This window comes from Haemaphysalis longicornis, unplaced genomic scaffold (genome assembly GCF_048455015.1).
Source record: "Haemaphysalis longicornis isolate Haplotype H1 unplaced genomic scaffold, Haemaphysalis longicornis Haplotype H1 scaffold_52, whole genome shotgun sequence".
NCBI classification, from domain to species: domain Eukaryota; kingdom Metazoa; phylum Arthropoda; class Arachnida; order Ixodida; family Ixodidae; genus Haemaphysalis; species Haemaphysalis longicornis.
Window position 1 is genome coordinate 1,516,655 of NW_027526388.1, and position 16,485 is coordinate 1,533,139.

Sequence of the window (16,485 nt, forward strand, 5' to 3'; positions counted from 1 at the left end):
AACGGCTATCAAGCGGCTCCGCTCCAGCGTCAGACTTGGCTACTGCGCAGTTGAGGCGCACACCTGGGCACGCGCCGGCGCCAGTGCGTCTGCCGCGGCTATGACGCAACACAATCCAACACAATCCACTTTAATCCAATTCAAATCTAATCCAATCCAATCCAAGCCAATCCAACCCACGCCAAGCCAAGCCAATCCAATCCAATCCAATCCATTCCAATGTCCCTCGCGCTTGCGCAGACCGGCCCTTCACGGCACACGCGCAACTGCTCAACCTCGGCGTACGCTACAAAACGCAGTGCTGTTTAACAGCGAAGCTGCTCTTGCTGGCCGTAATGTGTGCGGCGTCATCAGATAACTGCATCATAGTCATTCCCAACGTTTCCCGCGCATGAGAGCACGCGTTTTAGGAGGCGCGCCCAGCATCGTCCGGGCTTGCACGAGGCGTCCGCAAAAATACCAAGAAAACAGTTCACGTGCGTCCGTGCCTCAAGGGGGGAGCGCAAGACAGGTCGAGCTACAGACGCCCAGTTCGCGAGGCCGGGTGCCGCCGGTTACAACACGTGCTGACACGTTCCACTTTGGGAGAAATGCGAAAGCCTGCGGATGAAACAACCCGAGCCGGCGATTCATGCATGAATGAGATGGCGATATTAGACGGATATGACGATGGGAATTTCTACCGCAGTGGCAAACTAGGACGATGGAACATGTAAATTAACAATTTCAAACCTAATCCGATGCGTGTTGGTGTGTCCTTCAGTGCTATCCTAAACATCATCCAGGATCGTTATGGTTCAAGCCTTGCGCCAGTCAGTATAACCTTGCTCCATTATTTTTATTTATTGCGATGCCCTGATCAATTGAGCATGCGCATTGGCGTTGTGTGGGAAAGTGCTTCCTTTTCGCTAAGGGTCGCTCCCACGGCCTTGACCACGGTTGGACATTTGCCCAGTTGTGTATGTGTTTTGCTGCGACGACCATCGTCGCAAGTTGGTTGCCGTTAAGGTTAATCACGATTAGGATCCCAGCAGAGGCTAGCGGAAGATTCGTTTACTCGGCGGAACGCAGGTACCGTGTCCAGGTGGTCCAATGCAGCGCGCGAATGTCCATAAATACAGCAGTCATCATCAGCACATGTTAAGTAGTGGGACATGACCAGCCTCAATGCGCAATCGGCGTAATATTGGAAAGCTGCGCCGACTGTACTGTTCCCCTGTTGCGCCGAACTTTCGACCATTTAGTAAGATGCGACAGACAGCTGATAAAGTGATAAACACATTTTGCACCTCTGAAAATATGAGAAATGGTATTTCATCATGCAATTCACATGTTTTGTCAATTTTTGTGAGAATGATTACGCAGGTACGTGGCGTTGATGATTCAAGAAACAATGCCTAACAGGGGCCGGCATTACCGCTATTTGAGCGAAGTCACACTTTTGTAGTTGCTCTAAAGTGTGCGCAAGAGCTTTGTGTAACCACCAACAACTTTGAGCTACTCGCATGGATTAAACTGAAGTTCCATGCCAATGCAACAGTTCGGCGAACGTTGCTGCTTCCATTAAATTTATTATCTTGCTGCGGCAGGGTATGGCAGGTGGCAGGAGCCCTATGTTCTTTCGCTGAGAACACACAGAGAGGGGGGGCACCGGGGAAAAGAAGTCAAAATTCCTCATTAGCGCCTGCTCGAGACATTGTAAGGAGCCTTTACCTGCCGCGGTGGCTCAGTGGCTAAGGCGTTGTGCTGCTGAGCTCGAGGACGCGGGTTCGACTCCCGGCGGCAATGGCCGCTTTTCTGATTGCGGCGAAAAGCACAAATGCCCGTGTGTACGACATTTCGGCGCACGTTCGAGATTCCCAGGTGGTCAAAATTAATCCGGAGCCCTCCACTACGGCGCGCCTCATCGCCTGCGTTGCGTCGCCGCGTTAGAACCCTACACTCAATCAATCAATTATAAAGAGCCTTTGCACACACGTGTTATGACGCTTCCACATCTTCCGCTCTGATAGGGTAAGGATCTGCGGTGGTCGCGCTTCCTTCCTAACCATGTCTGCCCCGCGTCGTGTCTGCCGCACCTTGGGATGTCGTTCGCACGTCTGACGTGTCCTTTGGGAGCTCTGCCACGTGTTACGCGTCGAATGGTGTGCCTTTTCGCGCATCTGTCTCGCCCTTTACGTAAGCTCGCCCCGTTACGGACAGGTACAGTTGGAAATGTAGTTAGGAACGTTGTCGCCATAAGAAAAAGCGTGTTCACAGCACGACCGGATTTATAGATAGTGACCTGCCCATAGCAACCCGTGACAATGGGAGCCAGAGTGCCGCAAAATTGCTGCGTAGGGAAGGCGCTCTGTCCGGTGGTGCCCTAGTTTAACCTCCAATCTCGCAGCCTATGCTCGCGCGAAGTTCAATCTCCTCAATGCCGACCGTTCCGGAAAGGACGTATATTACCAGCCAGCACCCAGAATATACAGTTAAGTCTACGCCCGCTTCTCAGCTTTGCGAAATTCGACGCACACAAGTAAACCACATAGCTACCAGTTCGGCTTGCTCGATTGACATTTTTCATTTACGAGCATTGCTGCCTTATTACACGTTCCTTAACAGGTGGAGAAGCGGATTATTTAGATGAAGCACTTCTATGGGGGAGCAAACCGTTTGGGGAAGCCTTGAATTTGTATAAAGCAGTTCCAACGTGTTAACCAGTGCGTGGAAACACTCATTCTTGCACGAAAACACCATGTTTTTCCAGCGAAACGTGCATTGATTGACAAAAACCTCTTCAACTGGGGCAGCGTCTTCTGCAAAACTGGAGCCACGCAACCTGCAGACGTTCCCTGAGATGGCTTACAAGCCTAACAGATGACAAAGTTGGCATGGCAGACGTATCCAATCAATGCCTTCAGCAAGAACTTCAGTTACTTCGGGGTATCTTTTTGAACCACTGCAGCCTAGCGGTGGGAACCCAGTGAAAGGAAATTGGCGGTACCGTGCGTCTGCGGTCTTGCTCAGATGTGCGCAACAAATACCATCGAGTACGATAAGCTTACTGAAAGTACAATTAAAAATTTTGCACAGGTTTTTCGGCACGTTTCTTTTTCTCTAAATCTTCTACGTTGGCTAGATTTACCGCCGAGCCCCTTATCTCTGTCGATTATGCGTAGTCAATATCACCAGAATCGGGGTTCTGCGCTGTAGCCTACAACCTTGACATGATACTCACTGCAGCTGCTATTTCTAGCACCGCTATACACGCAGCTGCGACACGGCCTCAACAGAAAGTGAAGGCCAACCCAGACTGCGGGTGAAATTTCTGATGCACGCTCTGTTTTGTTTATATTGGTGCTATTACCCGCATCATTAGCCAATGAGAACTGACCGCGCACGTTTCTTCCTCCCTCTTATGTTCTGATGCACTATAAAAAAAAGTGCGCACAAAGCGTTTCCTGTTTATTTTTATCTGATCCAGTTTATGTAACGGAACTCGCCTAATATTTCGTTGTGTTTTATTCTTTGTGGAACAACGTGCTCTATGAAACGCCTGGAACAGTATGGAACGCGTTAGCAATGGCTTAGCAGCTGTGGACGCGTTTTTTTTTTCGGGCAATATTCGAGCGGGTACGCGTTCGCTGAGTGCCCGCCAGGTGGGTGCTTTTGCCAACCTACCAAAGTAACAATTATTCGTTCAAAAAACTGTATTCTGGCGCACCGTCGAGCACACAGAAGGTGCGCACTTCCCCAAGGTGAATGGGCAAAAAGTGAGCGCTACGGACCGAGAATAAAAAACAAAATAACAAGGTCGAATGGCAGAAAAAGCGTATTCAGCGGGAAAACAGGGACCATTTGAGGCGCTACCCGGTTCAGCGGCGTCGAAGGGAATATAAAAAGGTAAAGAAAACAGCAGCAACTGTTACACGCGGATTCGCCGAGCACAAGAAGGTCGCTCCTATATAGACGTTCGTATTTCCCACTAGCAGGTTTGCCGTATTTTACATCTCGCATTCCTTCGCACAGTGCCTAATTATCTGAATAGGCTTCGTTTTTCCTAGAAAGAATCTATCATTTCAACATTGCCACGAGGTACACGCAAGCAACTATGCGAAGGTACCTAAACAAATGCAGTCCATTCGGTGTCCTTTATGCTTGAATTTGTTTTTAGAGCTTACATTTTCTATTGTGTCGAAAAATACAATTAAGGAAGGTGGTACAAGAGCTCAGTACCTTGGAGGAGATCCTTTTGTGAAGGGATAAAAATATTTACATGCAAAAGTAACATTAGCGGCACTTTGGGCGGATGCACTAAGATATCAGCGCTACCGCATGGCAACAGCTCAAATTAAATAATTAGTGCTCTTCCACTCTGTGAAAATGGGTGGCCTGCGAGTGAGTCAGCACGCCCTGCACGGTGTTCACGAAACGAAGCAGGTTTGTTTGTAATTTACGACTAAGCATACGTTCAAGCCAAGCATCTGAATGAAATTGGGAAGGACCCGAGCCTATCGGACAAACGTAGAGCTGTCTCTTTTCCTCCCCCGTCGTAGGCATCTTACTGTTTGTGTAACACTCCAAAGCAATACACTCTACCACTCAGGACACCGCGGACCGGTAGCAGTGGGCTGTTTCACGGCCGCGCTTGAACCTCACGCCAGAAAAACGGACATGTCATCAGTGAGGGCACGAAACATTTAGCTGCGTGTGCCCGCCCCTCCTTCTCCCTCCAATCTCAACCCGCGCACGCATAAACCGGCAACCGGTCATTAGCTGGTGCTTAGAAGTGAAAGATACTGTCGAACATGTCGCTTTTAAAGCTGTCTTAACTGAACAAGTGATATTGGCCTTCGTCGGCGTTCCATGCGGACGAGTTGCTGTTTATACGGGAGGAATTCGCACCTACTAGACCAGCTGCAAATTGAGGCCGCAACGGCGGCAGCAGCGGCTTTTCGTTGTTTACGCGCACATCCATGCTTTTGTTCCGGCTCACACTTCTTCAGTTGCCGTTCTTCTTCTCTAAGCGAACGACAAGCCTCCGTCCCATGGGCAGTTAACACCTCGAACGCCTCGACCTTTATTCCAGTGGACATACACGTAGGTGCTCCTTTCGCTTCCCAATCATAGCCGTCTTATTGTCCGTGTAACACACAATCCCAGGCCCAAACCACTCGATTGCGGAGGGCAGCTGCAGGGGCGCATCGACCCATGAGACTCCCATGTCTAAATCTTCCACTACCTAAACGAGTATGTCATCGGTAGCGGCATTAGGCCCTGGTGGGCGTGCATGCCCTATACCTGCACCCCTCCATTCCGTGCACGCCTGAACCGGCAACCGGGGACGGGAGCACCGTTAGGCTTTAAATACACCGGCGAAGGGAGAGAGAACCACTTTATATGCGGCAAGACTAAGATCCATTTTTTATTATTCCGCCAGAAGAACTCTATATGACCAACTGGTCCACGAGGGCCGCCGACGCGACAATGTTGCTCGGAATGGCTTTCGGGCTAAAGAAGAATTATGCACTCACGCCAGTGTTCAAACGGGGCAAATTGCTTTCAACTGCAGAGACCCGAAGCTAGGGGGCTCAACGGCGCATTGGACGCAGCTACATTTTTGGTGGCTGCGGTGGCGCCGGCTTTCCGGCATTCTACACCCATTCGCGCTGCTGTTGATTCTCCGCAATCATCTGAAACGGCGCTGCGGCCGCTGTCAGCCGACTGCGCTACTTGTTAAAGAGGCGTCGGTGGTGGCGAGGGGAACAACGCGTTGAGATAACACTTGTGAAAGAGGGGTCGGAGGTTGCGAGGACGCGGCCCGGAGCTCTGCTGTGTAAATTGGCTTCACCGGATTAAAAACGGGGGTGGGGGTTGAGACATGTTCTGCTTCAGTAAAAAAGCGTACTGCCAGGATAGGAGGAAAAGAAAACACACAGTACCGACGAATGTTTAATAAAAAAAAGGGCACGAACAATTTGGAGAAGCAAGAAGCAAAGCAAACAAGCTTCGGGTTATTGAGAATGCGCTCTTAGGAAAGTTAGGAGGCGAATATAATGATGAACCGCAACACACTCACACACAGACACACACGCACGCACACCCACACGCACACACACACACACACACACACACACACACACACACACACACACACACACACACACAGAAACACACGCACGCACGCACGCACGCACACGCACGCACGCATACACACGCGCGCACACCCAAGCAGGAATACGGGCATATATGCGTTTCCTAGTCAGTACAGCCAGTCGTCACCTCAGCTTGCTTATGGGGGTTATATCACAACGTAACCGTAGCTAAAGCATATCAAACCACCCTAACTGTAATAAATAACAGCCAAAACGGGCTTGCTATGGTTGAAAGCCACGGTGTAGAGAAATATTTAACAGAAATAGCCAAAACCGACCTAAAAGGGCAAAACCCGCAAGAACGTGCAGGAAGCAGTAATTGAACCTGACCATAAAAATACCCGAAATCCCATTTATAATGGATAAAGATGTCATAAATATGTGCGATAACAACTGTTAATATTCAAATATGACAAACCAATGAAAATGAAACAAAAAGCTCTAAAGGGCTTTGAACCCTGGTTACGATGTTTGTTACGCAGGAGCCGAACTAGTACACTATGACACCGAGCGGTTCGGAGCCATTAAATTGAGGGCCACATGCACGTGGATGACATAGCTTCAAACATGCTCCTAGATGGTGCCACGCGTCGCTTGGCTGTACTGACTAGGAAACGCCCATACGCATACGGGCACACAGAAAACACACACCGTGCACACATGCAAACATACACACAAAAACACACATGCACGCCAATCAACCCGCACATGCGCATACCCCCCCACGCACAGGGATATGCGTACACACAAAGCCAGACACCCACACACACAGGTACACGCACGCAAATACACAAACACACACAAAGGCGCTTATAAGTAGCACGCGGGCTGTTATCTGTCTCATGCGTCTATTTCAGGGGTTTCTGTTTTTCCGCTTGCGACGAAGTGGATGAAATTCCTACCGGCAATCATAATACACTGAAGTGGACGTGTAGTAACGTAGTTTATGGTCGGTTATACAAATTTCACATCTATAGCTTGTTGGTTCTAAGTTCTGGCGATGCGATCATGATCGTCATTGTCAGCGTTATTGTGAACACTGCCAGTTAGCTCGTGCTCAGAACACGGAAAACAAGCTGGCGTAGAGCAGCACGCTGTCCTTCGCTGTTTTTCAACAAACATGTCTCTGGCAGCGGAGCTTGCGTAAATGAACGCTCCGCAACACCTCCCCGCCCACGTGGTACACGATTTAGAGCCGTGCTGTAGAAAATCAAATAAGCGGCATTAAGCCCACGTCAACACAGGAGAGGTGTATAGGCGAAAATTAGGCATTTTAATCAAGACTTGGGGCACTCAAAAATATTCTTTTCTTTCTTGAAAATGACAAGCGTTTTTTGCCAAATAACTTGCAATCAAAGCAGGCCATTACAGGTACAAAACGAAATATTTCGTGGATGCTGCTATCCGGTTGTAAACTGATCCTGATCTACGCGTCAAATAATAGTAGTTTCGAGGACTAAAAAGCTACGATGGAAAGATCTTGTTTTTTCCTTTTAAACTTTGAAACGCGCTTTCTCTCTTGAGACAAGTACCATTACATATATTACCTCTGTACCTTTCGTAACTGCACAAGTAATGTGAAGGCACATTCTTTGTATTATTGCTTTTTCTGGATGGTTTGGGCCGTAGATTTCATTATAAGGCGGCCAACTTGGAGTGCTTTCTCTACCCACGCGCATGCTTTTGTCATTTATTCCCAATAAAAGTAACTTATTAAGCAAGTATTGCACTAACTAAACAAAAACAAATTTCAATTTGGTACAGTTGTATACCGCAGAGGTAGCCGAGGGGGTGATGGTGCTTGTGAGGGTGTATTTAAGATATTAACTCTTGTAACATTGAACACTTTCTTGACAACTGGTTTCTCAAGATTGTTTTATGTAAGGAACACCGTTGACCGGCTTGCACAGTTGTTTAGCTCACACCTAATATACTCCTATATTGATGGAACACCAAAATTGCCACCATCTGTGCTTTTTCTGCTCCGCCCTTGAATCAACTATTGGCGGTGCAGCGTAGACGATATCTGAGCCAGTGCGTAAATGGTTTTGGTTTTCTACACCTTTCCACACTGTTTTATACATTTCTTCGCCACTGGTGGCTCCCAAGTCTGGTCGAAAGTGTTGTGACATTTTCTTTATATATAGCGGCGGGCATCAAGAAAGAAGTTAGTTGCCCGAATTATAATATTGAGTGCCTAGAATTTTAGCTAGTTTCAGTAAGGTGAAAGCGTCGAGTCCCTTATCCTGGTAAACCCCCTCGTTGTAGTTGTGTGGTACAGAAAACAGCCGCTCCTGTACACAACACGGTTCTCCATTGCAGCAGTCAAGAGTGTTACCACCGCGCCACCTCCGCACATTTCTTTTCATTTTATTTGTTTACTCTCAAGGCACTGGGCATTACGGAGAGGAGTCGGCTAACAAAAAGAAAAGAAAACATACAGCAAAAAGGCAATGTTACAATAAACTACAATTCAGTGTTAGAAATGGCCGTTTTGAAGGCGTTGGCGTCTGTGATTGATGCGATAAAGGCGGAAAGATGGTTCCAGTCGCTGGACGTTTTGGGGACAAAAGAGTTAAAATATAGGTTCATATGGCTGAAAGGAATGCCAACTTTATATTGGTGATCACTGAGTGGTGATATGCAGGTTGGGGGCAAAAACAATGAATCGGAGAGGGCTCTGTTAGAATGATAGATCTTATGAAAGACACACAGACGTGAATTTTTCCGTCGTAGGGAAAGGCGAGGCAGGTTGAGATTTGCTGTCATTGATGTGACACTTGCAGTACGAAAGTAATTACAGGTTATAAAACGTGTAGAGCGATTCTGTATGGATTCAATGTTATCCATGAGCATGTTAGCGTCAGGATCCCAATTGGCAGTGGCCAAAGGAAAGTCAGAATAGTGCGTGATGCGCCGCACGTAATTTTGACGGCATGAGAATAGAACCGAAGCGCCCAAGGCCCGCGAAACCCCTGCATTACCCGTATGTTTGATGAAGTCATCAGCGCCGGTGCAGGAAAAAAGGAAAACGAAGGAGCGAAAACATGATGTAGGGCTGAAAAAACCTGTCGAAATATTATGCGCGGAAAGCGATCTCAAGCGACGCAAATAAAACTATCAGTAAAGAATTATGTAATAGCTATAACCAGGATTTTTCCTTTAATGCACGTTCGCAGAGTTTTTGTGCACTTGCTAATTTTCGGTTATTACTACAAGCGGGAAATAATGCGGTAGTTTTCAACGCTGCATGTATAGGTGATTCGGAGACAACTGCTTGTTGCAAGCCGGCGAACTAAAGCCGTATCACCTCCTAAGCGCCGCAGCGAAAACGCTCTTGGGAACGTTTTGGATGCACGTGTTCAACAGTATTTTTTAATTTTTTCCATTCGTGAGTCCTCTTTCTTATGCACAAAATATTTTACCAACTTATGCGTCTAATGTCGTTTTGCCAGCGTCTATGCCCGAAATCAGCAGAGAATGACTCATATTGACTTTAGCTGATATATTCTTGTTTCCCCGCTCTAAGGCCTTAACTACAGCAACAACCCATGCTTTCTGATTCATATATTTGGAAGCAGGCCTGCCCCCTGTTTTAACTGAGCGCACGATGAACAGAACTACAACACATTCTCTAGCGATGTTAAGTGTTTGCGGTAAAGCATTTGTTTTTGCCTTCAGAGGCATGTTTTCTTTTTCATCTGAATGTTTATGTGCTCTAGGAAGTACCTTTCTAAAATGCCTTTTCAACTCACAGGTGTGTGCATTTATACGTTCGGCGCTGGACGAATACTTTCCGGCATCCTCCGGTGTGACGATCGTGGCGGAGCCAGGGCAGTTTTTTGTGACTTCCGCCTACACATTGCTCCTAAAGGTGGTTGGAAAGAGGAAGCGCACTTTGCTTCTGGATGGTAGGCAAATTCCTTTCACTAAAACTGCATAAGCGAGAAATGTTTACTATACGCCTTGCTCGGTATTTAGGAAATTCAATGGCGATAGGTATTGTTGCTGCTGCGATGTTCGTAGAAAGGCTAATGTCGCTTTTGCACATACGATCCCATTTGGATTCATGTTGCAACAACCGAAAATATCCGCAGTACCAGAAAATGTAAAGATATTCCATGTACCAAGGACAAATTTTGTTCTCTTTTTTATCTTTCACGATTCTTATTTAAGCAAACGTCATTTGTGAAGGGACACTTTTTATTTGTAAGTGACCTCATTCAAGTTGAAATGACTGTTAATCTTGGTGCAACATGAATAATCTTAATGTGTGGTGTTCACGCTGCTCAAGTGTAGGAATACCGTCCATGCCTAAGCAACCGTCAAGGCGGACTCCCCTGATTTATGTATGCAGCAAATGCGCACTGGAAAAAATTAGCGATTCAAATGTGCTTTCAGGGTACACAGAATTGAGCTGTATATCACACAGGGAGGCAATTTTTGGCTGAAGTTTGACACTGCAATTTCACTATGTCAACAGATGCGGAGAATATACGTTTTATAAAACATCATACGTACCAAACAATAAAATCGCAAAAGAATAAAAACCTAACTCCCCCAATCATCGACAACAGTACTTTGGCGAATGCTTTGTTTTGCACGCCATGAATTAAGTGTTGTTCGCCCTGCTCAAACATCAATTATGAATGGTAGGAACTTCTAGTTGCCATGTATCGTGTGACAAGGACTTGCGCAATCTTCATGTGCTATGCCTGACAACATTAAAAACGAAATTAAGCCCACCTATGTTCACCAAACAAGACTAAACGCTTAAAAAACGCTGTAAAAATGCTTAAAAAATGCTGTAAAAAGATCTGTTGATTAAAGCTTACAACGGAAAAATAGCCTAATCAAGACATTCTCTACAACTATCCAACCCAGTTCCGAGATGATAAATGTAAAAAATGTGTGCTCCATAATATTACCAGCGTCTACCGGATGTCAACTGTAATTCGTAAAATTTTATAATTTTTATACAACCTTGATTAGTTGCTTTAAAACCCCTTTTGTTTTACGAATATATCTTGAACATCTTTAATGAACACCGTGAGGTGCCTCCCTGAAAATGTGGCTTTTATTTTTTGGGATAAAACTTGGGGTATTTGGTTTGTGTTTCCTCATGTTTCAAAATGCACGTCTCTATGAATAGCACCCTTATCATAAGCGCTGAATAGCCAGTCTATGTATCCTGGACAAACATACAGAAACAATAATAATAAATAGGTAAGCCGTGGAAAATGTTCTGAAAGATAATCATGACAACCGCTGCGGCTTCCTTTGCGTCCATCAGAAGTACGTATACTTGTAGCTATAAAATTTGTTTTCTAATTTAGGTTTACAACCCTAATGTCGCTATCGTTACGGGTATTCAGTAGCTGGACTATCTTGTGTCATGTTCAGCGCACCTTTCCATATACAGGGTGATCAAACTTAAGTCGAACGTAAAAATTAGGCGCATAGATGTACGTGAAGGCCACCACTACAGAGAGGTTATGCGCCGAGGGGGGCACACAATGAGGCGGTACCTATTGATGTCGGTAACTTAATTACTAAAATTGAAAATTAACGTTTTAGCGGCTGCAGTAAGCAGGAATGTTTCTATTGAAGAGTTATACGCAATCTTATTTGTACGCAGTCTCATTTGGCAGAATTTTTCTAGCGCATCTGTACTCCGAGATATCGAACTGCAAAGTTTAATTACCATTAGCATGATTACGCGTGCTAGGCACTGAAGACCGGCACAAATCTCCTCCCTTTTATGACGTGCCTGCTGTGTACGGTGCTTAGAATGACAACGGGGTGAAGGCATAGGCAAAAGTGATAATTGGCACCCTTTCAGTCTTGGCTGGCCTTATCGCAATCTGCACTAGGCGGAACCGCTATCGGAATTCAGAACGAAAAGGGGGGGGGGGGGGAGTGGAGGGGGCTTTACGCCGGTCGTCGCTGTCTAGCATGCGTAATCATGCGAACAGCAATTAAACTTCGCAGTTTGATAGCGCGGAGTACGGTAGCGCTAGAGGAATTATGCGAAATAAAACTGCGTAGAAACACGATTGCGTCGAACTTTTCAATTCAAACATTCCTGCTTACTGCAGCCACTAAAAAGTTGTTTATTCAATTTTAGTTAATTAGGCCGCCGAAATCAATAATTACCACTCAATTTTGTGTCCCCCTGGGCGCATAACCTCACTCCAGAAGTCGTCTTCACGTAAACCTAAGCGCCTACTTAAAAAAAACCTGTCGATTTAATTTTGATCACGCTGTATATTCGATCACCATTTTGGCTTAATTCGCCATGTTGATCGCCATTTTGATCGCCATTTAGAATGCCATTTTGGCCTAAAAATATTCGATCGCCATGTTGGCCTAATTTGCCAGTCATGGTAGACTCTAAAATATTTATACAGATGTTTATATATCTATTTCGTCTTGTATTTTTACAGGAAAACTTCAGGAACATCAAGATGTCTTCTTGAGCGAAAGCAAAAGGAATTGCATCACCAATTGCATCTATGATTTTCTTGATGTCCAGTTCAAGCCATTGAATGTAAGTTGTCACCAAAATAAACGCTTTAGCTGCTGTGTAGAGTATAGTGAAGCCTACTTAACCCGAAACTAGTAAACTAAACTTCTCGTTGCCTGAACCAATTTTACATAGGAATTTCAGTTCAGTTCAGTTGCGTTTCAAAGTGTTGAACATTTCCATTGCAATATACTAACCTACATACCCCCGATAATTACAAATGCCGCCTTGGGAAGAGGAAAACATCCAAAGGCATAATAAAACGCAATATAAAACAGGGAACTAGTCAACATAAATAGTTTTTATCTATATTTTGGTTCTATATACATTTATTTATACATCGGTTCCACAAAAGGGCCCTTTTGAGGGCGAAATATTGGGGGGGGGGCACAATTGCAGGCAAACTACAGGGTAATAGGATAGCCATCAGCGTTAGTGATCGTGACACAGTTCTTCCATAGCGGACCGATGACAACTGATATTGCTGATAATGGCAATGTTGGCAGAAATATCGTTCCAGTCTTGTGGTGAAAAAAAATGAACGCTGAAAAGTTGTAGTGTGGCGCATTGCGAGTAAACAACGTTACAATGACTGGCGCCATGCCCGAGAAACTGATGCAACTAAGTGATTGCAACTGAGATTTCAATAGTTTTCACGCTCCAAAAAGCGCAAATGAAGGCATTCACAGAGAAAAAATTAACATAATCAGGTTCGAGTTTACGACCGCATCGACGGTAATTGCCCAAGCCCTGTGAAACTATTTTTATTGATAGCTTTTCACCTGTACGCCCAAACGACCTATCGTAGGTTCCGCTAGGAAGTCTTCTAGACATGTTATTTTCGAGGCATTTTAGTTTAGTGGCTCTTGATAATGCTGCGCTGTTTCAGTGCAGTATTATGGTGAGGTATAGCGATAAAAGGATCAATCATTTTACTTGTTTTGTCAGAAAGGAGGGTGACTCTAGACACTGCCATTTTGTATTTCCTCAAGCGGCAGTTTCCAAAAGTCGCCATCACTTAACTTTAGAATCATAACAGCAAAGCTGGTTATCTTTTTGAGAAAGTTATTTTATTTCAGTGACAGCGGGGAGGCTGCGAAAGATCGCGGCGAAAGTGACACCACTACCTTTGCTATGACAACGAGATGATCGTTGCAGCATTTGTATTGCATAGCCGCTGGCGTGTGATTAAAATGTTTATGTCCAGATGTGGCTCAAGAAAAGCAATGCCTTTGAAGCGTCTCTGCTAGAAATTGCGTTGCGCTTGGTAATTTGATTTTGTGGTAGCCTGGGTCCATCTACGCAACAAAGTTTTTCTTGTTAGAATTGTTCCATCTTAGAGCGGGGAATTTCTATTGGTTGATATTTATCTTACCTCCCAAATAAGCGAATATTAAATTGCTTCACAGAGTTTAGAGTTTACAGGTAAATAAGGGTAACTTAAGGAGCTCCCCTCACAGACCAAGTTCCTTTTTCTACAAAACGGCTAAAAAATGTGTGTGTTCATAACACGTAGGCAATTTATTACAAGCTTGCAACACACAATTACTCATTTACGTTTATAATTAAAAGTTTTAACGGAGGTAACAAATTGACTTTAAAAAATTCTGGTATCCTTCGTGGCAATGTTTTTAAATCTTTGTAAAAAACTTGCTTTTATTACTCCGAAAGCCGTGCGAAAAGGCTAGTGTTTAAATAGGCAATCTTGAAGTGCGGACACAGCTTTTTGCTTCAAATCAGTAAAATATTTTGAACGGAAAACATCAACCACTGCTGCTGGTTATAATAACTTTCCAGAATCGTAAGTACGCAAAATAACTATTTTGTTCCTCGAGTAGAAGGTACTTTCAACTTATTTATGAGGCGACTTATCTTACCTCTTTATAACTGTTTCAATAGCACGGCATTTATTCATGCAAAAAATTGAACTTTAGAAATACACCAATAGCACCTCCAGTTACGCGATTTAACTGTTGCTATGAAATGCTACAAAAAAAATGTTTGTTACTCGAAATTTTTTCACAGTACGCATTACGGTTCGGTGATAACAAAATATGCTGATACAATTACTTCGGTGGTTTAACCGGCGTGTGCTTCTCCTGAGACAAGCATTACATGGTGAATTGGAAGAGCCGTGTCAAAAGTCTTCGCTGTCGCTTTGCAGCCGCCGTTTGACCGGCCTCGTGACTTGCTGACCACTCTGTGGGGAGCAACCTGCAGCCCACTGGACTGCATCGCCGAAAAGCAGCGCTTCTTTGATGTCGACCCAGACGAGTGGCTGGTGGTAGACAACATGGGCGCCTATTCAATCGTCAACGCATGCGGCTTCAACGGCTTTGGATTTCCTCGGGTTCATTACATTTGTGAACCAAACACTGCTGATGAAGTGCGGGCCGTCCTGAATACTTTGCCCGTAGAAGGAGGCTATGGCGCCGCCACCGAAATTATAAAAAAACGGCCCACTGATGACGCCCTTAAGAAAAAGGCGCAGATGCAAAACGGGCATGGCGATGCACATTGCAAGGAAGATTTGTTACGCCACCAGCTGCAAAATGTAGCATGACGTCGCACATGCTAACTACACTATCTCACATATTACCTGCCCCTTATGCTCGATTTTACACAATGCAGTAGATCTGCTGCTACACGTGCACGTTTGTGTTTGGAACCGTGAGGTTTTTTAAAATGTTTTCGGAAAAATAAATGTTTGGAGTATTATGACGAATCAAGCCTCGAATAGTTCTTCTTCCGAGAAAAAAATTAACATCGCCCTTTTAACATAGCATCTGACCCCCTTGTCAGATTATTCCTGGAGGGACGAATTCTGCAAAGCCGTAATTGGAAGCGATAAGATTACGGTCGAAATATAGTTTGCAGTGCTACTAATTACGTAAACCAAAATTCGCCAATAATGTCCTTTTTATTAGAAATCGATATTCTTATTTTAATCAGCTACGAAATTAATTCAAAGTTTTTTCTCTGGAAAGTTGTTCGATCGAATTGTTTGATCTGGCAGTAATTTCTTGGCAATTAAACGAATAAGAGCCGCAGAGAAAAGGGAAAACTATGCACAACATGCGGAGAACGTAGTATAAAACCTTATGGTGTCCCCTCCTGGCGAGCAAAGCGGCATACTGTCTGGGTGTTTTTTTGCTGGTGACGTTAGCTTGCCCATTCTAGCTTCATCCTGTGTTTTAGGTGCGCTATGTGTCCTGTGTGAAAAAAAAAATTCCCGCGCCTTCCGGCGAGGGGAACACGAGTAAATGCAGAGCATTGGGGGTCGTTAACGTCGCGTAAAGTCGCGTTAGGATGGGTAGTTGGGTCGTAGTTGCGTTGGTGTTGGTTTGGGGTAGAGAGAGGAGAGTAAGGTCGCGTTAGGGTGGAGCGAGCGTCAACCGAGGAAGGAAGGAGCAACGCAGTGACTGAAGCACGAGCGACCGCTAGCCGCTTTATATTTGCAGCGCGCGCAGTAGAGGGAGAGCAGTACGGGGGGTGAACGCGCAGGCGCAAGCAGCGCGCGCTCTTCCACGCCCCACTGCGCTGCTATCACGCACCTGTTACGCCGAGACGGCGACGGAGCGAACGGGCTGACTACGACGCATGCGCGCGCCAGCTGCTGTTGAGATAGAGGAGGGAAGGAGGAGAGGCGCACCTGCTGCGGACGCGGAGCTGTGGACGCCGTCCGACGCAGGAAGAGGCGAGCCTAAGAAATGCTCTGCATTTAAAAGAACCAACACGCGAAACCTTCTCCCTCCTCAGGTTAGGGGAACAAGCTACCAGTTACGCGGAGGCATCGGCTGTGACTCCGTCGACCGCGTC

The 16,485-nt window shown here is 45.6% G+C and overlaps 1 protein-coding gene across 2 annotated transcripts in view; it reads left to right on the forward strand.

Annotated features, from left to right (window-relative positions):
- LOC144140840 (ornithine decarboxylase-like) overlaps positions 1-15,391 on the forward strand; it is a 64,074-nt gene extending 48,683 nt beyond the window's left edge. For both annotated transcript variants that reach the window (XM_077672349.1, XM_077672350.1), the window contains exons 8-10: positions 9,898-10,051; positions 12,587-12,690; positions 14,831-15,391. In XM_077672349.1, the coding sequence (XP_077528475.1) occupies positions 9,898-10,051; positions 12,587-12,690; positions 14,831-15,229 (657 nt within the window). In that variant the 3' untranslated portion in view covers positions 15,230-15,391. The remainder of the gene's footprint in view (positions 1-9,897; positions 10,052-12,586; positions 12,691-14,830) is intronic.
- The last annotated feature ends 1,094 nt before the right edge of the window (positions 15,392-16,485 follow it).